At 29.0% G+C, this 25,704-nt stretch overlaps 1 protein-coding gene and 2 long non-coding RNA genes across 3 annotated transcripts; 2 read left to right on the forward strand and 1 right to left on the reverse strand.

Annotated features, from left to right (window-relative positions):
* Nucleotides 1–689: 689 nt before the first annotated feature.
* Nucleotides 690–1,352, forward strand: LOC136078646 (histone-lysine N-methyltransferase SETMAR-like). Its single transcript, XM_065794430.1, has one exon. It carries the CDS (start codon nucleotides 690–692, stop codon nucleotides 1,350–1,352), a length of 663 nt encoding a protein of 220 aa, XP_065650502.1.
* A 4,595-nt stretch (nucleotides 1,353–5,947) lies between these two features.
* On the reverse strand, nucleotides 5,948–14,181 carry LOC136077720 (uncharacterized). Its single transcript, XR_010637213.1, has 2 exons — nucleotides 14,078–14,181; nucleotides 5,948–7,450 (listed from the first exon to the last, which is right to left on the reverse strand). It is a non-coding gene; the product is annotated as an uncharacterized LOC136077720 (long non-coding RNA).
* Nucleotides 14,182–22,767: 8,586 nt separating this feature from the next.
* Nucleotides 22,768–23,996, forward strand: LOC136077721 (uncharacterized). Its single transcript, XR_010637214.1, has 2 exons — nucleotides 22,768–23,356; nucleotides 23,479–23,996. It is a non-coding gene; the product is annotated as an uncharacterized LOC136077721 (long non-coding RNA).
* Nucleotides 23,997–25,704: the final 1,708 nt, after the last annotated feature.

The raw sequence follows: 25,704 nt of genomic DNA on the forward strand, positions 1-25,704 counted from the left end.
GTTGATCTTTTTCATATCAAGATTAAACCGGTTCATATTTTTTAGAGATTGGTTATGTTTATTAATACAACAATAACAGTTATATATTTATTTATTATCCGCGACATAAGGCATCCTTATTAAATAGGTATAGCGATATTAATTTAGGGGTTTACTTTATTTTAAATATCATTGGATGTGGTTTCGTTTGCGTACTAAAGAATCGACTCTTTCTAGCTATGGATGTCACAGTTTTGTTTGCTTCAAAAGCTAAGCTTTCTTCAAAGCTGCAATTCTTTTAAAAACATTACGAAGCAAAAAAGAAAATAATTATTAGTCTAAATTTTTTGTTAAAGAAGTATGTAAAAAAATTATTTTTATTTTTTGCGGTTCGTTGGAATTTATATAAAGTTAGATAGATATATGGATTAAGGAAGGAAAAATGAAGGAGAGCCGTGGTGGACATGCCCCCCCCCCCTCCATTGTTTAGATGGATATTTTTGTGTAGGTTTTTAGTTGAACTATTAGGTAACCAAAAAAGTTCGTGCGGTTTTTGGTAATTGAATTGTTTTTAGCATTTTTTACAACACCCACATCGCACAAGGCAAGTAGCTTTGTTGCGTAATAGAACGCGTGTGTCACGCGCAGTTGCTGCATATATAGTGTAGGCTTGTAACGAGCTTACAGGAAAGGTTTTGTGTAAAGAAAGGATGGCAACCCAACCAACGATTATTCGATCTTGCTTACTTTACGAGTTCAAACTTGGAAGGAATGCAACACAAGCGGCCAAAAACATCTGCACAGCATTTGGAGAAGGTACAGTAATTGAACGCACAGCACAGAAGTGGTTTCAGCGATTCTCTTCGGGAGATGAGTCCATCGAAGACCTGCCGCGTTCTGGACGCCCATTGTTGGTTGATGAGGATGAACTGAAGGACGCTGTCGAGTCTGACTCCAGCCAAACTTGCCAAGAACTTGCAGTGAGGTTTGCTGTGAGTGTTGAAACCATCCGCCTGCATCTGCATGCGATTGGGAAAGCGTGGAAGCTGAGTCGGTGGGTTCCGCACAAATTGTCAATCGACAACAAGAAGCAACGGCTTACGATCTGCACATCACTCTTATCACGCCACAATGTTGAGCCTTTTCTTGATCGTTTATTGACATGCGACGAAAAATGGATTGTGTACAACAATATCAAGCGTTGCTACCATTGGTTGTCCCCCGATGACCCCATCCCAAAGACACCCAAGCCTAATCTCCACGAGCGGAAGGTTTTGCTCTGCATTTGGTGGACTACAGCTGGTGTGGTGCATTACGAGCTGCTCCCAACAGGCCAAACCATTACTGGACTGGTCTACTCAGCACAGCTGTAACGAGTTCACGACCTGTTGCTTGTAAAGCAGCCTGCACTGGTGCACAGGAGAGGAGTTCTGCTTCTCCACGACAACGCGAGACCGCACACCGCTCGCGTGACTCAGGACAAGCTCCAAAGCCTTGGTTGGGAGAGTTTGCCTCATCCACCATACTCGCCAGACCTCTCCCCTACTGATTTCCATTTTTTCCTTTCCCTGGGAAATCATTTAAAAGGACAGCAGTTCCGAGACCAGGACGCGGTTGAAATGGAGTTGAAAGCTTTTATAGACTCAAAGGACCGAGAATTTTTTAGAAGTGGAATAAATAAGCTTGTTTTACGTTGGGTAAAGGTTTAGATGCTAATGGTGACTATTTTGATGAATAAATGTACTTACTTTTGTCGTTTTGTGTGTTTTTATTATATACGGAAAAACCGCACGAACTTTTTTGGTTACCTGATATATGGTGTTTTATGATTGTTTTTTTGTACTTCGGCCCCACTAAAATGACACGCCTTTTCTGATGTTATACATGTATATATATCTTTTTTGTATATATCTTTCATTGAAATTCATTAGTAACGATAAAAACGAGGCGAAAACGCTAAGGCTTTTAATTATTTAAATTTCACCTATACGCTATAGAAAATCTAGCCTTGGTGCATAAATACATATACCCTTAACCATAAATATATATATATATATAAAAAAAAAAAATCGCATACTTTTGCGATATTTACAATATATATATATATATATATATATATATATATATATATATATATATATATATATATATATATATATATATATATATATATATATATATATATATATATATGTATGTATATATATATATATATGTATATATATAAATTAGTAAAAAACACTTATCTAACTTTTATCTTCTACTATAAGTTTCACCATTGCTGGATCGTCAGGAAGAGTTACTAAATCTCAAAAAAAATTCAATTTATAGAAAAAAATATTTTCCAGGAAGTTATAAATTATTATAAAAAAAATTTTTAATTACTATTTTTTTTTTGTTAACGGGAAGTTACAGAAAGTAATTATTAAATAATTTTCTTTGGAATGGGAATAGTTTAATTTGGTCATTTGTTTTTGTAATTTTTTAAAAAGGTTTTTTACTAATTTATTATAGCTCTGTTCTTTAAGAACATTGAGCACTCTATATGTAAAATACACTAACATAATTTACATTAATTTCACTATGCAAAATCATGCGCAAATTAACAATAGTTCTATTACAAAGCTGCCGTTAGCCAAACGCGAGTTTTATACGTAAGTTGCATTTTTCTTAAGCAATGCTTCATAAAAAATAATGTTACTTAAATGAGCATAACTTTTTTTGTAATTATTCTTTTTCCATAAAGTTTTCACCATTTTATTACAAGTTCAAAGCTCTTTCGAACCATATATAAAACTTAGATAAATAAATGGTTTGCTCAAGCTGAACAGTTTGGGACTCAACGGGAAGATATGTGTATGGCTTATGAAAGAAAACATCAGGTTGTGAAGAACTTTCGACACTTTAATTTCAAGAACATTCCCTTTTCAGCATGTAAAATGATGGTTATTAATACCACAAGCAATTTATTTAATGCAGCTGGGGAAAGACATGGTGATGTATACGGACAAGTGGATGAGTTGAAGTTTAAAAAAGGCTCTATTATTTCTGCTAAAGTAAATGGCATAATTTACAAGATTAATGATATTATTTCATGCCTACATGAAGAAAAGTTAATATTCTACAAAATCCTTTCAATAGCATCAGAAAATGACAAACGCGCTTTTAAATGCTCTAATCTTATAGTACAAGTGCACTCAGCATATTTGATATGTTGTGAATCTTCTGAACAAGTTCTTATTTATCCAGATACTTTGATATTTCCTTGGTGCGTCATACAATATTTTAATTCTTCTAGTTCTGTGAATGGCAGAATCAATATTTTCCCTTTAGCAGTACCAAATCTAAGTTTTTTTAATATATTTATATAAGTTTACATTTTAAAGTACATTATAATAATTTGTTAATTTTATTATATTTTTTATTTTTAATGCAGAAACACATTTAAAATATGAAAATATTGTTTGAATAAAAATTCAAAAGAAATTCAGACTTTAATATATATATTGTACCCTTTTGTATGTACAGAAAATTTGGTTAGAAATACCAAAATCTATTGTATAACTCTTGCATTTTATTTTATTTTCTGGCTATTATACTTTCATAAATGTTGGCATTTTGAGATGACACAGCAACCAATACCAACCAATTTTGAAATGACACAACAACCAATAAATATGTGTTGCAATTAAAATCACTAATAATGTTCTTAAAAAGATATGAACATTGTCTAACATGGTTCTTTCATGCATAACACAATATAAATACTTGTGACATTTGATTACAAATTATATAAAATTTATCTAAACCTTATTGTAAACAATGTAATGTTATTCAATGTATGTTGCTTATAATAAGGTCTGATTTTTAATACGCCACCATGAAACACCTTAAATTTTAAGTCTCAAAAACCATTTAAACAATCGCCCCACTGTGATTTACCTAATATATCACACATTTTACTATTATATTTATTATGTCAGACATTTTACTGAGTTAATGTTTTTTTAGATTTCAACCGTTCCTTTTGATTCAGATGAAGTTGCTCACCTGAGGACTTTTTTTAGTACATCATCTTTGAACTTTTTAAACATTGTCTCAACAAATGATATTTTGAAAAAGGAGTTAAAAAATAGCATTCTTCAGTATTGTTATGTTGCTCTTCCTTTAGACAATGATGCATGGGTTCGGAGAGAGTTTTTTTCTAAACTTAAGTCAACACTTCTTTTTAATTTTACAAACTGCTTGGAACACTGGGTAAGAATTGTTTTAAAAATTATTTACAACCTCATGGCACTGCTATAATTTTTTAGGTGTGTTTATGATACATGCATGTTTTGTTGTTGTTGTATGGAATAGGTATTTATTTATGCACCCTTAAATGATATAGTTTAAATGATATAGTTTTTAATGATATAGGATTCACTTCTAACCCAAGTATCAAACATAGTTAGGCACAAAGTTGGACTAAAAGTCATCCAACTTCAAATGGAAAAGCAATTAGACAATTTCAACAGGTTTCAAAACCTAAAAAGTCTCCATATATTATGGATTGAATATCCAAAGCTAAACCAGTACTTCCAGAAGATCAGCTTCTTCTTGAAGTTGAGGTTGTATTTTTAATTTATATATTATGCTAACTTAATTTGAACAGCAATATGATTATTAATACTTGAAATGGTTGACTAAATTAGTTACTATTATATAATTAGTAATTATTATATAGTTTTTTTTACTAATTAATACTTTTTTACGATCAAAAATACTTTAAAAAATTGTTTAATCTATAATATATCAAGTAATTTTATAAAGTGTGTTATACACACCTTAGCACGATGCATCATATCATGTTATTTTATACGATTTTATGATAAACAATTTTTGGTTGGTTAAGTGATTATGTGCACCATTGCTTATTTTCGAATTTACAGTATTTTCATTTTTATATTTTTAGAATGAAATAACAAAACTAGTAATAATTGCATTGAAAGATAATGTTAAATAGATAAAATAACTGCTATTAATTATATATTTATAAATATTAATGATTAGTTTAGATCTTACTTGGATAAAAACAAAACATTTAAAAAATATATATAACGGCATATTATGCCGTTAGCTTGGTTTTTGAATATAACACCAAATATAATACTATTGGATAACGATATAACAGCATTTTGCTGTTATTTATATTTAAATAGCAGCATTTTGCTGTTATTTTTGCTGTTATTTATAAAAATATAACAGCATAAGTGAAAAAATAACAGCATAATAACATCATAACGATACAAGATAACGCCATTTATGCTGTTATATCATGTCCCAATGCTGTTATATTTTTGTTAAATATATTTTTGTTAAATATAACAGAATAATTATTTAGTGTGTTACTTGTTTATTTTATTTTATTTTGTCATTAAAAAAAGAATACAATGCCGTTTTATATAAATAAAATTTACATGACCGGGGCTAAAAGAAGACAATATTTGCCTTATCACTATGCCCCGACGTGCTTTCATCAGCAAGCGTGTACAATCATTAAATGTAAACATAAAATTACTTTGTACCATATAAAAAATAAATACAAATTTTACAAGTATGTTAGGATCAGTAACTAATCTATAATCAAAAGAAAATCGTAAAAAAAAGATAAAAAAATAATAATAATAGTAATAATAGTTACACCTAAAAATTAAAAATAAGTTAATAGGAGAATTTTAGGAAAATTTAAATTAAAGACCAGTTAATAAGATAGTTGTTAAAAAAGAAAAAAAAATTAAAAAAAAAAGTTTTTGTTTAAGTTTTTGTTTGAATAGAGAAAGTGAAGAACAATTTTTCAGCTGGTTATTTAATAAAGTGTTCCATAATTTAGGACCTCTGATGGCAATTGAAAATTTAGTAACCAAATAGTGCATTTTAGGTTGCTGATAATTGTAATTTGAAAATCTTGTAGGGTGCTCGTGGTTAATTTTATTGAAAAGTGTATTAAATATTATTGGAGTTACTTTATTATGAAAATTGTACATAGATATAAGAATTTGATAAAGGTTCAACTGAAAAACATTAAGTATGTGATGATTTTTAAATAGTTCTTTAGAATGTGTAAAACAACCTGCACCTGAAATAATTATGACAGCGTGTTTTTGTCTACTAAGCAATTTTGTTAACTTTACTTACATTAGAGCTGCACCATGCAATATTTGCATAGTTTATATCACAATGTATGAAGGAGAAATATAAGATTTTTAAACAGTTTTGGTTTAATAATTGCTTAGCTTTGTATAGAATGCCCATATTTTTTGAAATTTTATTTAATTAATTTTATTTAAATTTAAATTTAAGGACAATTTGTTTGCCTTAAACCATTTCACTAGATTTAAAAATTCCTTGTTTACTATTTTAAATAAAAGATTGGATCTCCATTAGAATAAAATAAATTTGTGTCATCTGCAAATAAAACTAAATTTAAAATGTTTGAAAACTTATGGAAGTTGTTTACATAAATAAGGAATAACAGTGGACCCAGAATTGAGCCTTGGGGAACACCGCAAGTTATAGTCAAGAAATCAGTTTTTCCTTCTTCGTATGCTATGTATTGTTTTCTATTGCTTAGATAACTTTTGAGCCATTCTAAATATGTGCTTTCAATTCCTTTTGTCTCCTGATTTGAAAATAGGTATGACCCTCGTAATTTTAAGTTTTTCCAGATAAATACCTAGTTTTAAAGATAGATTAAAAATATGTAAAAGAAGGATTGTTAAGTATTTTATCGATTTTTTAATTACATTACTACTAATATTATTATACCCCACACTTTTGTTTAGTTTTAAAAGATATACTGCATCTAAGAGTTCCTTTTCAGTAATTTCATAATTATCCATCTTAGAGGTCTTATTAGGAATAAAATATAACTCAAAGTTTACTTCAGTAGTTTCTATTTTCGACACTAAAGTGGAACCTACATTGACAAAATATTGATTAAGTGTTTCATCAATTAAAGATTTATTTGTAATAGTTTGTAAAGATTTATTTGTAATAGATTTATTTGTAATAGTTTATTTGTAATAGTTTTGTAATAGTTAATCTAAATATTTTCAATGTTTAGATTTATAGGAAGACTATTTCCGTCAGTTTGTTTCGTGCCAATTACTTCTTTAATTATGTTCCAAGTATTTTTTGGATCATTTTTATGTTTTATTAAATGCTCGGTATAGTAATATTTCTTTGAGTTTTTAATAACCATCTCAAAAACACGTGTATAATTTTTCTAATTAGTTTCATTCTTGAAAGTTCATTTTTTTGAGAAACTTATATAATCGTTGCTTTTTTTTTGACGAATTTATAATTCCAGGCGTTATCCATGGATTTAATAATTTATTTTTTTTCCCACACATTTTGTAACTACAGGAAAAGCCGTATTGTAAAGTTGTTGTAATTTATCAAGTTTCCATATCATGTCAGTTCTTTTGATCTAAACAAATCAAAGAGCTACTTTATTGACAAAATTTTAATACTTTAATAATATAATCATTAATAGAATTTTTTGAATTTATAACTTTCATTTAAAAATATAAATAATATAATAAAATATACTTAAGGACTTAAGACTTTTGAATGAAAAAATGTTGCCTAAAGCTAGTTTTAATGTACTAAGATATGAGGTGATACTTACTTTGGGGCAATGATCACAAACAAAGTATGGACTTTTTATAACTTTCTACTTGAGGCTTTCTATTAAACCTTTATTTTTTAATCTTGAAAATTAGACATTTACAGTTACAAAGTATTTTGAGTACATGATCTAATAAGAATTAAAAAAAAACAGCTAGGTACATAAAAATCAGAAAGCATTCCTAATGATCCTGCTAAAAGAGAAACTGATAGTAGAAACTAAAGCTAGATAAGCATTTTTTTACTAATTTATATATATATACATACATATATATATATATATATATATATATATATATATATATATATATATATATATATATATATATATATTACTTTTTCAGTATAGGGGAACATGGGGGAAGATGACGACCAACCGTTATCTTTAAAACAAAACTAAATATGACAGTTGAATTTATCTGAGAGAAAAGTAGATTATATATACTAGATTTGCTTATGCTTTCTTTTGAAATACTATTTTTGTGACGAAAGCTAATTATTGAAAAGGTTTTTCCGATGTTGAGAAAAAATTTTTATTCTCGTTTGACTTAATTTATTTCATCGCTACATCAACAGCTAAAAGTAGGCAAGAAGTTTTTATTTAGTTTGATCAATCTGGAAGCCATACAAGAAGTATTATGCTATGATAACTTGATGGCATAATTCTGATTTATTTTAAAGACTGTATTAGCCTGGGGCAAGATGACCGTGGCAAGATGACGTGACCGTCATCTCGCCCTGGACATCACAACACATGTTTTACTATAAAATGTATGAATTTTGTTTCGTTAATTTAATTTTGTTGAATACAAAACTTTGTTTAACTTAAAATAATAGGCAAAACTATTATACAATAGCTTAAAATAATAGCTTAATCAAAGTTAATTAAAGTTATATTTAAATGTTGTTTGTGTACCTATATCATAAAATATCATTAAATTCTGTTATATTGCTTGTAGTTATTAAAATGGTTCGTAACTATATCAGAAAAACAAGTAGAGGTGTCAATGGAAACTGGAAAATGCAAAGTTTCTATCTATCTATTGAAGCATACAAATCCAAATACTCTATCTATTGAAGCATACAATTCCATTGTTTGCAGCAAAAACCAAGTTGCTTTAAATTTGGGAAGTCCAGATGCGACGTTACCTTAAAAAGTCTTCTGACCAGTTTCCAATCAGCAATGGAAGGTTTTGTTCAGTATTCTCAGACGACATGGAAAAATCACTTGCAGATTATTAGAGTTGAGAAAAAGATTTTTTGGTATGACACCAGTGCAGTGTTTGGAAAGTTCCTTTTTAAAAGGATCTCGTTCTGTTCCTTTCGTTTATTAAGAACTCGTTCCAGATCCTCGCTCCTTATATAAAAAAACAACTTTTTCCAAATTCATGAAAAAAAGGAATTCATTCCAATTTCGTTCCTTTTTTTTTAAATATTTTAAATTGTAAAATATATTATATTGCTAAGAGCGAAGGTTTTTTATGTGTTTATTTTTAAATCATTTTTAAATATTTTTAATATCCTGCTTTCTTGCCGGCCTAGTCCAGAGGCGGACTGGGGGCCCAGGATGCTAGTGGGTCAAAGTGCTCACGTGGACTTGAGCCCGGGATGCTAGTGGGTCCAAGGCCACCAATTTTTTTCTTGGCCGCCGGCCGAGGAAAAATGTTGAAAAAAGCCGCTCGACCGGCGCACTGGATGGAAGAGGTGTGTTAAGTTCTAAAAAAACCTACTTAACCGCTGAGTATAATAATAATAACTTCAACTATGATCCACATTTTCAAACAACGGTTTTAAAAAGATTTCGGCTGTGAAACGTTTGACACCATTGAGCCATAATAGTTTGAAACGGGTTAACAAACATGATGCTAATATCAGTTCTTTTTTCCCATATAGTACTAAATCGAGTTTGAACTAAAGATTTTACTGTGTTGACGGTGGATCACAAAAGTTCAAATTTTTTTGTTGCAATGAAGTTAGTTTTTTTATCCAAAGCATAAAGTATAGGTAATAATTATCCCATAAACATTACTTCACAGTACTCTTGAATTAATTGAACTTCTTGATTTGTGAATCTTTGTATATCACAGAAATCCAATATATTTCTCATTTAGTTATGTCCATTAGATTCTGAAAAAATTTTTTTGATTTGTAATAAGCTATCATAGGTACAGTTATATCTTGTTTTATTTGGTGTTTTAAAATAAACATCTAGTGTATTGTGAATTTTTTCTGCAACTCTATTTGACATATTTTGCTTACTCCATAAAGGTGAACACTTACCCATTGCTTTTCTATAAATTTTCTATAAATTTTCTTAAAATTACTGGGTGAATTCTGTACTAATTTCTCAAAATCACTTTTTGCTATTAAGTCTAGTGTATGACTAGCACATCGAAAATGCTGAGGTAACTGAAAAAATAATTCACTCACTTCTTGTTCATGGATATTTTTGTCCAATATTTCATACAAACTTATATTTTCATGGTAAAAATTATCACTGTCATTGTCATCACTATCCTCATCATTCTCTGAATTTTTGGAAGCAGGATATGATTTAAAAGCTTTTATAAACTTAGAGTCCCTGTCTGTTGTTGTAGCAACTATCTTGTTTAGTATTTTTAGGTTGTATGAATCTTAGACAAAACAGTCGTCAAAGCAATATATGTATATCTTCCTTTTATTCGGCTGCATGCTAAATATACTGAATGACGCTGGATAGTCTTTTGATCTATATAATGGAAAGCCAATAGCAATATACCCTATTTTACCTTTACTCCAACAGTCAGCTGTAGTTGCAACATACATAACATCTCCAAGTGTTGAAATAATATTTTCAGTCATTAATAAATACAGATTATTAATACGAAGTTTTAAAGTTTTACTGCAAATAACTTTTAGGTCTTTAGGTAGGCCTAATTTTATCAAATTCACAAATGATGGTTTAACCCCTATAGATAAAGGTTGTGTTTCATTAACAACAAAATTTACAACAAGTTGGTCTAAACTTTTTTGATTTATTTTAAAACGCTCATATCCTTTATCAGATCCATATTTCTCAAGAGTTGATTGCACAGCACCTTCTTTTAATTCTCCAATAAACTCCGTTTTTCCTTTTTAACATCTTTTTTTTTTTACCTTCTTTTATAGCTTTTTCAAAAGCAATCATTTTGAATGGGTGAACTCTCTAAAAATGGAAAATAGAAAGTTAAAGAAAAATTGAATTTGAATAAAATTAACTTTTATAAATTAAATATAAAGTTTATCAAAAACTTCAGCAAATTCAAAAAAATTTGGTCTTTATAATAAAGTTTATTAAAAATAAAGTTTATAATAAAGTTTTTAAAACAGTCAAAATCGCTAATTTCAATTTACCTTAACATGGCGTTTTAAATTAGACGATGTATTTTTAGCTGTACTTATATATTTTCCTGAAAGGCCACACAAAACACATTTTGCGTTTATATTATTTCCATTTATTTCATTAAATATAAAAAAAGGTTCTAAACCATTCCAAGGCAAACAATTAACTGAAAGAAAAAGCAAAAATTTTATCGTTTAATTAATAGCTAATATTTTACTTAAATAGACCTAAGCCTTATGATTATAGCTAATACGTTGACGGAAAGCAAATTTATAAATTTTTGAGGAACTTTTGCTTTTCGTTCAGGTTCCTCAGAAAAAAGAATTCGTTCTCGTTCCTCGTTCCAATGTTTTAAAAGGAACCAGTTCCAAGCTTCCTTCCTCAAAAAAGGAACTCGTTCCAGGAATTCGTTCCTTTTGGAACGCGTTTTTCCACACACTGCACCAGTGCAGCTCATAAAATTTGCATTTAAACTTGCAGAATTTAATAATGTTTAATATAATTTTAACCGGGAATTAAAAATTGCTGGTCTTGACTGGTTAAATAGGTTTTTTAAACAGCACAACAAAATATCAATGCAAATTCTTTAAATGACATCTTTTGGTAGAATTCAAGGTTTTAACTCCTCGCAGGTTTCAATTTTTTTTTTGATTTACTTAGAGACCTTTTGAAAACGCACAAATTTTCACCTTTAAGAATTTTTAATGCTGACAAAAGTAGGGTACCGAATAAAATACTAAAAGTATTTTCTATCAAAGGCATTAAACGAGTGGGCAAGGTGGTATCTACTGAAAGAAGGAAAACGATAACCATAATTTGCTGCATAAATGCTGTTGGAATTTTTTTACCCCCAGCTTTTATATTTCCACAAAAAAAGTTGCGGCTTGATTTTCTGGACAATTCTCCTTTTGATTCTGTTGGGTTTGTCCATAAATCTGGTTGGTAGACAGAAGAAGTTTTTGTAGATTATCTAAAACACTTTGCATATCATATAAAACTAACCGTTACTGATCCTGTTTTGTTAATTATGGATAACCATAACTTGCACATTAGTTTTTCACTGTAGAAAGCATTCAATCATATATGCTAACATAACCACCACATGCCAGCCATATGATGCAGCCTTTTAATGTTATCTTCTATCCGTTTAAAGCATACTACGGTCAAGCATTTGATAATTGAATGGTATATCACCCAGGTAGACCAATCACTGAAGCACAGATTCCTGCACTCGTAAGGCAGCCGTAAAACCAATCAGCAACAACTGGTGTTGCAAGAAAAGGACTTGAAGAAACCAGAATCTGGCCCTTCAATCCTCAGATTTTTTTTTTGACTGAATTTGTTTATGTTTACTGTTTTTTAAATAAATCTTGACCTGACTGTTTTTATATTTATTATTTAAGTAAGCTAATAATTTCAATGTATTTAAATTATTGAACACTTATACTAAATAATAAAATATGAAATAACATAAAAATAAAACTAATTTTATGGTACTTGTTATATAGATTTTTTATAATAATTTTTTCCCCAGGAAGATGTGATCATCCTCAACACTCAACATCAAAGCTGGAGCTTGATGCAGTTTCATCAGTATTGAACATACCATTGAACAACAAGGAGTCTTTATTGTTGCCTTTTGTTAACAGTAAACCAAAATGCATTCAGTGGAATGCAGATATAAGTGTTGATAGAACTTAGGTAGAGTTAAAGAAAGTGCCAAAAACTTTATCACCCGACAACATTTAATATATCATTTAATGTATTAAATGTTTAACCTATTTAATATATTATTATAATATTTTTTTAAAGTGATTTTATTATTTATATTATTTTTTTAACTCACTTATTTTTATATTTTTTTTAAGGGAAACTTATTTTCATGCCTGCATTTAGAATTCGGTTCAGATTTTTTTATTTAATAAACATTCTTGGTTTGCATGTGTAATTATTTTTTAATCTGGTAATTTAATATTTTTGGAAATATTTTTTTTACGCAGGTGCTGGTTTAAGGAACAATTCAAAATAAAATTATAAATTTTTTTTTCTCAATTACCAGATGTATTCTGAAAGCATAGTGTCTTTTTAATACCTTTTATTTTTAAAAGATTGCTTATGAGTAGCAAAAAAATTTTTTCAATTCACTCTCTGTTAAGCCAACATATTGTTTGCCACTTTAAAGAAAAACACATTTTTTAAAGGACGGGAAGCGTTTACCCACCAGTTTTTAAGAAAATCTTTTCTATGATAGTGAAAACGTTTTTCTATATGGAAAGTACATATATTGTATATACTTTCTATACGGGGGCTTGAACCAAACTAACTAACACAAAAACTAGAAACATAATTTTATAAAATGATAATAGTTCAAACAAAGCTTTTAGTAATAGCTTCAAATATTTTTTTTTACTAAATTTTAGTGGTACTTAATAAAGCTTTGCCTCAATAAAATTAAAAACATTGGGTAATATGCGAAGGGTATTCGAATATTACCCAATGTTTTTAATTTAAATAGGCACTCAAAAAATGTTCCATAAACGACAAAAAAAAAAAAAAAAAGAAGAAAAGAAAAAACACAAATAAATGAAAAAGATAAAAGTACCGAGAACGAAGAAATTATAAATATTTTAATCACAATTTTTTCCAATCAAAAAAAAAAATATATTGCATTGAACAAGTTACCTGTAACAAGTTAAATGTAAACTTGATATTAAAAAACATGGTCTGTAACAAATGACATAATAGTAAATAATGACAGAAGTAATATATAGACATTATTACCACAAAGAATTAATATCAATAGTTCAGATTTATTATGTCATAATAAAATGTCAGAGAAGTTCAATAAATACTTTACAAATGTTGACTTTAATTATGCAAACAAAATGATACAAACGATTAATTCACAGAAAATGGATATAAAACCGTCATAATACGCAATAATAATAGTAATGTTTCATAATATGTGTATATGCATGGTTAAACTTAATTTTTTTTTTTTTAAATCCCTTTTTTTTTCTTTTAAAAACTAATTACCCGCATTTAATAAAAGATCCAGTAACAAACCTATTTTGAACAAAAAAACAGTAAATAATCTTCTTTCCATATAGTGAAACTCTCATCAACTGACGACATTGATTGGATCAAAGTAAGGTTTTTTTTTTTCTGATGAACAAATTATAACATAATTACATTATTATGAATAATTTCATAACTTATATTATATTAAAAGTATTATAAGCATTAAATATATTTATTTTTTTATCAGAGCAATAGAAGTAAGACAGACATTTAGTTTTAAAATGCGCTATCATTCTTGGCAATTTGATTGAAAAATCTGGAATAAGCACTTAAATATTGTTTTTCCAAAACCTAAGCTGAAAGCAAAACATAATGCGTAAATTAGAGCTATATTTGACATTTAAACAATACAAAACTTATCGTTTTATCATTAGCAGTTGAAACGTTATGCAATTTAAACAATACAAAACTTATCGTTTTATCATTAGTAGTTGAAACGTTATGCAATTTAAACAATACAAAACTTTATCGTTTTATCATTAGCAGTTGAAACGTTATGCAATTTAAACAATACAAAACTTATCGTTTTATCATTAGTTGAAACGTTATGCAATTTAAACTACAAAATTGTGTTTGTGTTTTACATGTTGTTTTTTTGTTTGATTTTTGACGTTTTCTGCGATTAACATTTAACACATCTGTACTTCTACCGCCTTGTATTATGTGTCAATAAACAAGACCAATGTCTTCTCTTTTATTGTTTTAGATTTTAGTGAAAGCCTTATAGGTGGGCACCACCCACTTTTGACATAATGGATCCCTATGTACATACGACTGCACTTTTTTCGAAATTCTTTATATAACATCAATATAAATACAGTTTTATGGTAAAATAAACTAGTTTGTTTTTAAAAAGTTCAATTTAAAAAAGCTTTACATCAAAAAAATGTCAAATTAAAATATTAAGTAATTAAATTTTATTTTAGCAACTTATAGTTATTAAAATTCTTGCTAAATTAATCGACTGACGTAAGCGAGTTCTTGCTAAATTCATCGACTGACGTAAGCAAGTTCTGAGTTACTTTTTAAGGAAACATTTACGGTTCTTGTGTATAGAAAAGAGCGCATTATTATATTTTTATGACACCTTTAGCGTTCTTTGCGTCTTCCGCAACCAATCATTTTTTTTAGAAAAAACTACTGACTTATGGATATGTTGTCTATTTGGCCCATACTTTAGGACGTCTACGCATGAGTTAAAAAATACAAAATAATAAAAAAAAAACATTCGACATTTTATCATTTTACGAAATAGGGTAGAATTGGGACATTTTGGGACATTGGGACAGTGGGGCATAACGAAAAAGTTATGCCTGAAGCTTATTATCTCACCAGAAAATTTTTTTTAAAAAAGTTTATATTTTTCAGACATTGTTTTTTATCCTCATTTTAGAATCTTGTTTTAAAAAAATATCTGAAATTGAACTTTTTGAATAGTTTTAATTTCATTAGTTAAGACAATGTCTCCATGCCACAATTAAAGCCAAACAAAAGATGTAGAATCTGAAAACACACAAGTTCTCCTTTCAAGATAAGAATTGAAGAATCAATTTAAAGTTATTTAAAAAAATCTCTTAAAAGTAAAGAGAGGTTACCTCTTGTCTCTTAGTAAGAGTCTTACAATGAAAAATAGTAGCTCCTTAAAAGGATTTCTATTCAGGATGGGAATATTTTACTAGAAAATAGCGAATGTTTTGGATGTGGTTTGTGGGGGAATGATGTCACAAAAAATAATTAGTCTAGATAGATATCTGTAGTTTTTGGGCTTTATAATAAAACACAAAAAATGGGCGTGTAAAATTTTTGGGATATTTTTCTTTTTTTGAGAATTTAATGTTTAAAGATGTTTAAATGATAGATAACTTGCATTTTTTGATTTATAAAGTTTTACAATCAACGAACAACTGCTGCTATTTAACTGTCCTATTTTTCCAAACCCACTTTTAAAATATGAAAAATTTGCTACTCTAGAGTTTTGTTACTTTGATTTGTCGTAGATTATTTTAATTGTTTTTTTGCCTTTTTTTTTTTCTTATATCTACATCATTTATAAAAACTTATAAAAATTTTTGTTACTTATGATTGGTTTCTACGCAACAAGCATTAGTTTCTTAAGTGTTCCAATATGCCCCGCTTGACTCCAATCTCCCAAAACCACATCAGTCAAAAAAACATCTAAGTTTACTTTTATTCTTTTACTCTTCGACGATTTTCAAACAATTTTCAACAATATTCTTAACAATTAATAATAAATCTTTTAGTAATACTCACACCTATATTCTTAACTATATAATCTTAATTATAACCAATACCCGATATTCTTAACTATGAAAATTATGATAATCAACTTATTTATGATAAATATGATAATCAACTTATCTTTGATGAATATGATAATTAACATAATTATGATAATTTTTCCTTTGAACATTTTACACGTAATCACACTGTTAACATTTCACACGTAATCTGGGTTGTATATATATATATATATATATATATATATATATATATATATATATATATATATATATATATATATATATATATATAAGTATGTAAGGTGTCTGTCAAAAGTTTTCTCTAGCTTGTACAGTGTCTAAAAGTTTTGGTTTTTTGTTAAAAGGGCTGAAGTCCGTTTAACAAAAAACAAGAAGCTTTGCGCTAAAGACAGCGGACCAAACGTAACCTCAGTTTCTTGTTTGACTCTGTACAACATCGTGGTGATTAAAGTTGATTTATTACGTGTGATCATTTTAATACTTATTTAAGTTGATTAACTGCTTTTAAATGGGTGATAGTGGTTGTGAGTCTGATCATACAAGTTATAAAAAAAAAAAAGAAACCCAGATGATTATAAAAGGAACAAGATTAAGAAATCTAGGCTTGCTGGTGTGGCATATGAAAACCACAGGGAACAAAAAGTTGATGCAAAGTATATCGGAGATCAATGCAGGTAAGAGATAATACACAATAATTCTTAATTTAATAATAGGCCTATGTCAGATTGTAATAATTTGTCTAAAATTTGGTCAGATATAGGCTCTGTAATTTATAGTTTGTCTATAGACTTAGGTTGTTGATTGCCTGTTTAGGTTGTAAATATTTGTAGGCCTAAGAAAATAGAATGACATTTTTAGGTTAGTCTACAATCACTTATCGTATATTAACTTATCTACAATCACTTATCGTATATTAACTTATCTACAATCACTTATCGTATATTAACTTAAACCCTGTTTTGCTTCCTTAACTAAGCTACCTATAATTTTTTTATAAAGTAAAATTACAACATAGTTTTTTTTTTTCAGTTGATCAAAAAGTGTTTTAAATCTATTAGCAAAGACAACTTTGATAATGCATTTATGAACTTCTACAGCCAGTTCAATACAAAAGATGAACAGGATTTATTTTTGCACGGCTTGATTGATGCTACAAACATTGTGAGAAAGAGGCCTGGTTCAAGAGATAGCAAGGGAAAAAGTCGTGATGCTAATGAAGATACTGTACGAAAAAGAAAAATTAACGGAGGAAACAAAAAAGAACTTAAGTATCATGTTTTAATCGGAGATAAATAAGTACAGGTATGTGTTGTGGCATTTTTATCAATATTTTCCGTGTCAGAAAAGAGGGTTCGAAGAGTAAGGGATTTAAAAATGGATGGAGAAGTAGTTAAAGATTTGAGAGGAGCACATACAAGTTACATTACTAGTCACGATATTCTAGCTGAGGTATACGCTCACATAGACTCCTTTCCAAACAAACTGATCCACTATGGCGGAAAGGAGAGGTATTTTTTGAGTGAAGATTTGAACGTGAAATTAATGTATAAACTATTAATGAGAAAAAAAAGAATATATATATATAATATATATGTATATAACATATATGTATATATATACATATATATATATATATATATATATATATATATATATATACATATATATATATATATATATATATATATACATATATATATATATATATATATATATATATATATATATACATATATATATATATATATATATATGTATATATATATATGTATATATATATATATGTATATATATATATATGTATATATATATATATATATATATATATATATATATATATATATATATATATATATATATATATATATATATATATATATATATATATATATATATATAGATAGATAGATAGATAGATAGATAGATAGATAGATAGATAAATAGATAGATAGATAAATAGATAGATAGTTCATGGAGTTGGAACGACGGATCCTTTGTTTCTAAGGCAAGTGTGTACCACTGCGCCACGCCTTTTCAAAGTATATATATATTATATAATTTAGATGATTTTTCGCCTTAACTTTGAAATACTGTATAAAAGATTTGCAGCTCGACACTCAGAGCTAAATATGGTATTTGGATTTGTTAAACAGTTGAACTTTATTTTTTAATTTTTGTAAAATCAAGACAGATAAAAATTGCATACAGTATTGACAAAAACATTTGCAACCAACATCGAACAATGCTAAAAAGTGTTCCTAATTTTACATGTCTTAAAAACGAAACGAACTATACTACCACAGCAAACAGTTCAGGAGTCTGGAGTCATAGCATGCCATGACATAAGCAATCAGCTGACAGGTGACAGCACACAGGCAGAATTTCGTTGACAAGTGCCATTTTGCAGCGGACAAAACAAGTGCAACTTTTTTGGTTTGTTTCATTTTCTTAAGTCTGGTCCGTGTCAACGTCACGGAAGTTTTTTAATAATTAAAGGAAGTATCCAGAAGTTTCCAGAATCATGCAGAAGCTTCCAGAAGTTTCCAGAAGAAGCATCTGGAAGCATCCAGTAGCATCCAGAAGTATCCAGAAACATTCAGAAACATCCAGACGCACCTAGAAGCATCGAAAAGAAGCATCTAAAATCTTCCAGAACAGGTTCACACGGGTTCATTTTACTATAGAAGAGAAATGTAAATCGACATGTAATTCAGCCAGTATATGGAAGTTAATCAGTCAGTATTATCAAGACAGTTTATCAAAGTGAGTTTTATCAAAGTGTTTTATCGAAGAACATCAATACAAGAAGTGAAATACAACAAGTTTTTCATTACATCAATACAGTCCACATCCAACCAAGACGTTGTGTTCCGCAGAGCATTATTGTATCATCACAAGGTAAATGTAACACGATAAGCCTTGAGAAGCGTGATTATTTATTTTTATTATTTTTATGACTTCAAGTGCAAAAATGGCTCCCGACAGTCTTGGATTGAAACTAAGAAAGAAAATTATTGACGATTACGTAAGTGGAATGTCACAAAAAAGTATTTGTGATAAATATCGCGTGAAAAAATGGACCGTATCAAGACTATGTTCCAAATATCGTTCTACGGGAAAGTTGGCAGCAGATAACAAAGGTGGAAGACCGCGTTCCACCACTTCTAGAGAGGATTCTATGATCGTCAGATCCGTCAAGAAGGATCCCTGGATATCATCAGTCGAGATACAAAAGCAATTAGAGCTGCCTGTATCGGACCGAACAATCAGACGACGTGCTGTTGAGGCCGGATTGTTTTCTCGACGCCCAGGAAAGAAACCGCTGATTTTACTAAAAAACCAGAAGAAAAGACTCCTGTTTGCTATATCTCATATTGACTGCAATGTGCTGAAATGGCGAACTGTCCTGTTCAGTGATGAATCGAAGTTCAACATCATTGGGAGCGATGGCATTTGCCGTGAATGTCGACCGGCCAGAAAACGCCTCGATTTACGTTACTGCCATAAGACCGTGAAGCATGGTGGAGGCAATGTAATGATCTGGGGGTGTTTTTTCTGCTAACGGTCTAGGTCCAATACATCAAAACGATGGAATAATGGACCGTTTCATGTAGAAAAATATCCTGAAAGATGTTATGTTACCTCATGCTGAATGGAATATGCTAATAAAATGGGTTTTTCAGCAAGACAATGATCCAAAACACACTGCAAAAGTAGTCAAGCAGTGGTTTCAAGACAACCACCTATCGGTGATGGATTGGTCACCTTAATCTCCGGATCTCAACCCTATCAAGAACCTGCGGGAGATCGTCAACCACAGAATTAATCGTGAAGGTGTTCCTAATAAGGATCAACTGTTTGAACAAATCCAAAAGGCCTGGGCAGCGATTCCACAATGTTTCATTAATCACCTGATCGAATCTATGCCTCGAAGATGCAAGGCTGTGATTGACAACAAAGGATTCGCCACAAAATATTGATAGCGAAATACAGCTTGGTCAACATTTTGTCGAGTTGCACTTGTTTTGTCCAGAAGGAAATCAACTTTTTTTAATACTTTTGATTAATTTATTAATTTTCGTGTACAAATAATGAACTTTGTGATGAATCAAACTTGAAGAACTTTGTCTCTAAACAGTTACATAGTTATTTCTCTAAATTGAAAAAATGCAGCACTTTTATATAAAGAAACTAAATTAGCATTATTTGGTTGCACTCGTTTTGTCCGATACTGTATGTATCTGCAAGATCGTTAAATGATTCAAAAATATGCTAAAAAATTTTTAGACACATCTGAAACCTCTGCTACAGTTAATATTTTCTCTGCAGTTTTTACCGCATTTATCACTTTTTACCGTTTTTATCACTTTTTACCTTTTTTTATCACAATTTACCGCTTTCTTTGCTGGTTACCGAAAAACTAAACAAGGGTTTTTTAAATTGCTTTTTGTATTTCTAATAGTAAATTTTACATTTACAGTTTAAACAAACAAGTTATTAATAAAAAATTAATGATCAGATATTTCATCATCTGTCTCTAATAAAATATTTGCAAACTCAGATGCTCTGTACTTTTTTTCTTATTCCCTTTTCATTTCGACTTCATTATATTACTTAATTTTGTTTTTTTGCTTCTACTTTGTTTTTGCTTGAGTGTCATTGGAATAAACAAAGAGACATTTTGACTTTGGTCTTCACCTTGAGTCCCTTCATACCCTTCTTGTTGAGCTAGAGTCCGTTGACTCTCTTAAGTAGCTAACTGTAGCTCTTGCTGCTCTTTAGGTTCAGAACCAGTTTGAGTACCTGATTGAGTTGGAAAAGTCTTTTCAGGTGTACCTCTTTTTTTAGTTTCAGTTTGACTATGTGATTTTCCCTGTTGGTGAGTCTTCTTAGTTGGTAGTGACATGTGGTAATTCATATGACTCTTCTTCGCAAATTTTTCATAATCGCTGAGGTTATAAGGAACTCTTGCGATATTTTGACTCGCAAAAGCTAACATGCTAGTGTTTTCTGATTTTACATTATGCCTAAAATCAGTAACCGTCCTACCTCCTACTGAAAACATTCGTTTCAGTAGTAGACAGTTTATAAAAAATAAATATATGAAACAGAAGAAAATTTTTTGATGGCGGCGGATATAAGGAACTGCTATATGAAAATTAAGAAACTGATGATAATCAAGTTTTATATCTTAAGCTCAAATATTGATAAGTTTCAAATAATAATATATTTTTTTGTTTAGCATAAAATTTTTTTCATAAAAATAAAATTAATTATCGCTTTCATATTACTGTAAAGTCTTATAAGATTTACATCGTTCCCCGCTTAAAGCTTTGATCGCGGCCATCTTGGGAGGCCAATTTTGGCTTCCATTGTTTTTCCAAAAACAGTAGAATACGCTTTCCAGTTATATTTTGAGATCAGTGGTTTAAAATATACTAAATTATAGTAAGAGTAAAACACATACTTTAGGTGAGCTTTAACTAACTTTTACTTTAGGTAAGCTTTAGGTGAGCTCCATTAGTGCTACCTTGAGACAGCTTAATCACTTATTTGCACTTATTGCATTCAGCAAATCCTGATTTTCTTCCAGAGCCAGAGATGTTATCCTCTTCTCTGTCAAGCTTGGTAAAATAACTCCAAAGAGACATAGTTTCTTCAAGATAGTTTGATTTGGTAGTGATTTTGATATACTAATCAGGTCACTGAAGTAAGAACTTTGAGACCGTTAGTATTTCTTGACTTTAGTCAAGCTTATATAGAAGGCTAGTTTAATTTTAGGAGGTAATTAATTATTTAACAACTATCTGTCTTGATAAAAATAAAGTGATTTTTTACGCTATTTTACCATAATAATTACCGCTTTTACTATCTTTTATCACAAATTACCGGAATTTCCGATTTTTACCGTTTTTACGCAGTTTTACCGTTTTTACGCAATTTTACCGTTTTTACGCATTTTACGCAATTTTACCGTCTTCTGTAATAAAAAAAGCGTAAAAATGCGTAATACTCATTTTTAAGGCATACGGTAATAATGCATATTACGCATTTTACCGCTGGTGCGGTAACGCCGATACTTAATGTGAACCTTATTAATACGTTTATCATTTATACTTGTTGCGTCAAATGTAAAAGTGAAGCCTTCGCTGTTCAAAATGCTTTTACAGAGTTGGTTAATATTCTTTTCTTTAAATGAAGGCTAAATAATGTCCCAGTAAACACATATTGGTTCAGAGTTGGTCAGTATTTAGTCGAAATTGGTCGAAAAATGGATAAAATATTTAGCGACCTATTATTCACTAAAAATCGACGCTTGATTTGAAATGTATATTTCAAACTTTGTTATATATACGTTTACTAAACGTTGATCTAACGTTTAGAATATCGACTTGCATAAGTCAATATTGTAAACCTTTAATCGACCTTAATTAAACGTAAGTATTTATAGATTTAAAATCTACGCTTTAAATCTTTTAATATATGCGTTTATTAAACGTATATATAAACGATCAAACGTTTACAATATTGACTAACATAGGTCGTTATTCTAAACGTTTGATCAACGTTTGATAAACCTATATTAAATTATAATATAGTAATATAGCCATTGGTCAGAAGACTTGCATAACAGCTTGAGTCACGCTGTTTAAATAGGCATAATCATAACGAAGTTTAACATAATTAAAAAAGTTTACTGCTGAAAAAATATTTTTCATTGCCTGAATAATTAAATTAGACCTAAATGCGTTTTCAAGATTCACTTTCTTATAACAACTGAAAGCAAAACGACTGATAAATAAACAAGTTTGGGGAGCGCCATTTTAATTCATCGAAGTTAAAAAGCTTTTTTCGCGACAATCTACCCAACAAATCAATGGACTCCGATGTTTTAGAAATTATTGATAGCCACATTGACACAGTGAAAAAATATGAGTTGCTGATCTATCGTTATAAAAGTCCTGCTGCAAAAACATTTTTTGTAAGTTTTATAAACACTTTAAATTCATTTTGTAAACGCTAGTATGATTGTGTAACAGTATGTATTCATCTTTGCTATAATCACGAGATTTAATAACTAAATAATTATTTTTCTTGTTTTAGATGCATTTTAACTTAATTTAGTTACATCTGCTAAAGAATATTGTTGAAACAGAGCTGGTAAAACCATTGCACATGTTATGTCGCGACGTTACTAATTTTTTAAACATGGATGGTACAGGAAATTTTGGAAAACTTACAGTCAGATAATCCTCTCAATATATAGTCGTTCTGTTTAATTCCAATTTTGGTTTATGAATTTGTATTTAAAATGCTAACTATTTTGCCCTAGTTTTTTGCGGTTACAAATCAGGTTCGACGATCGGGATACGAATGTAGAAGATGATGTTGCACAAGAACAGGTGCATGATAAACAAGCGGTAGACGGTATACTCGGAAAATTTTTGAGAATGCATAAACCAGAGAAAGCAGTGATCGAAAATATTTGTTTATGAGTTTATTAATTTTATTAGTTATCTTTAACTTAATATTAATGAAAACTTTTATTTCCTGCTTATGAGAATTTAAAAAATATTTGAAAGAAATTGTTACTATAAAATTTCCACTGCAAAAAGCTTGATAATTTAATTTTTTTTAATTACCGAAACATAATAAAGTATAGTGCATGAACATTTTTTCTCTAAATCCCCACTACATGAAAACGTTTTATGTAAGTTTAAAACTTTATATATAGTTTTATAATATAAAAGTATAGTCTTAGTAGTATAAAAGTTTATAAACAATATAATAGTTATAAAAAATAAGACCTGGTCTTTTATAGCCATATCTTATTTATAAATTTCATTGCTTTTATAACTATATCTTATTTATAAATTTCAAGACCTATATAGTTCTTATTACTTATATAAAAATAAAAAGTTATAACGTAATTTTAATTTATATAAGTTTTTAAACTTATATAACTTGAAATTACGTTAATTAAATCAAAGAAACTATTAGACAAGATCTCAAAGTTTAATACATGTTTACTTAGATTAAATCTAAACGCTTTACATACGTTAATTAGACTAGATTTAAATGTAAATTAGATCAAATCTAAAAGCTTTATATGCGTATAATAATCTTATAATAGACGTCTAAAATACGTTTGATTATAGACGTTTTATGGACGTTTGTTCCAAACGTTAATCTGGATTTCATTCTAAACGGATAATCGACCAAATCTGAATGTTTTGTCGAAACGTTGTTTTGACGTTTAATAGACGTTTGTGTGTTTACTGAGGTCCTTTCTAAGCTTTTCTTTTCTTTTTAGAGAGCTATAAAGTCTTTTTGAAATAATAATGTTCTACCATTGATTTTCAAAGTTGATTAGTCATAGTTATTTTTGCATAATTTTTTAATTGTTGAATTTTCCTTTTTTTTTTACTTGAATTTATCATTAACTCTTTGCAGTTCATTTGATTTCTTATTTGAACAACAATAAATTGTCTTTGTTTATAATGATGAATAATATTTTAAAGACATAAATATATTTTTTGGTGGGATTTTTTTCCTGAACTGGATTGTCGTGGCTCAAAAGATTTGAAGTCTTGGTTAAAAGGTTTGACGAAAAAAAAAAAAAGTCTTATAATAAGTTCAAAGTCAATAAATGTATAAACATTAGGTAGGTAATAAATGTATAAACATTAGGTAGGTAATAAATGTATAAACATTAGGTAGGTAATAAATGTATAAACATTAGGTAGGTAATAAATGTATAAACATTAGGTAGGTAATAAATGTATAAACTTTAGGTAGGTAATAAATGTATAAACATAGAGGTAATCCACCGATTTATGGTGGTAGCTCTTCCACAAATGGATTCAGATGGCAAGACTTTAGGTAATGTTTTTAATAAATTTTTTTGTACCAAGTCAGTTGTACCTTTGATAATAGTTTTCTAACTATTCACAACTTATGAAGCAAAGAAGATTTTTAAAACAAAGAGGATTTTTAAAACAAAGAGGATTTTTAAAACAAAGCAATTATCATTCAACTTCTTTCTTAAAAGTTTTTTGTAAAAATACATGGAAGCCATGAATGTAAGAAAACTGGTAATGATTTGCTAAAGGTGTTTCTTTCCCATTATTTAATTGCCCTGTTTTTATGTTTTGAATTTATTTAGGCAACTACCTGTTAGAATAAAACACAATGATATAAAAGCTTTGCTCCAGGAAGTTACTTATCTTCGATCAGAGGTAAAACAGTCTCTGAGTTTTTAAAATAAAATAAAGGTTTTAATAAATAAAATGAACTACAAATGTTAAACGACAACATAATTCAATATGC

The sequence above is a fragment of the Hydra vulgaris genome, chromosome 03 (genome assembly GCF_038396675.1).
Source record: "Hydra vulgaris chromosome 03, alternate assembly HydraT2T_AEP".
NCBI lineage: Eukaryota > Metazoa > Cnidaria > Hydrozoa > Anthoathecata > Hydridae > Hydra > Hydra vulgaris.

Coding starts and splice junctions, on each gene's coding strand:
- LOC136078646 (XM_065794430.1), top strand. CDS start 690: ATGGCAACCCAACCAACGATTATTCGATCTTGCTTACTTTACGAGTTC.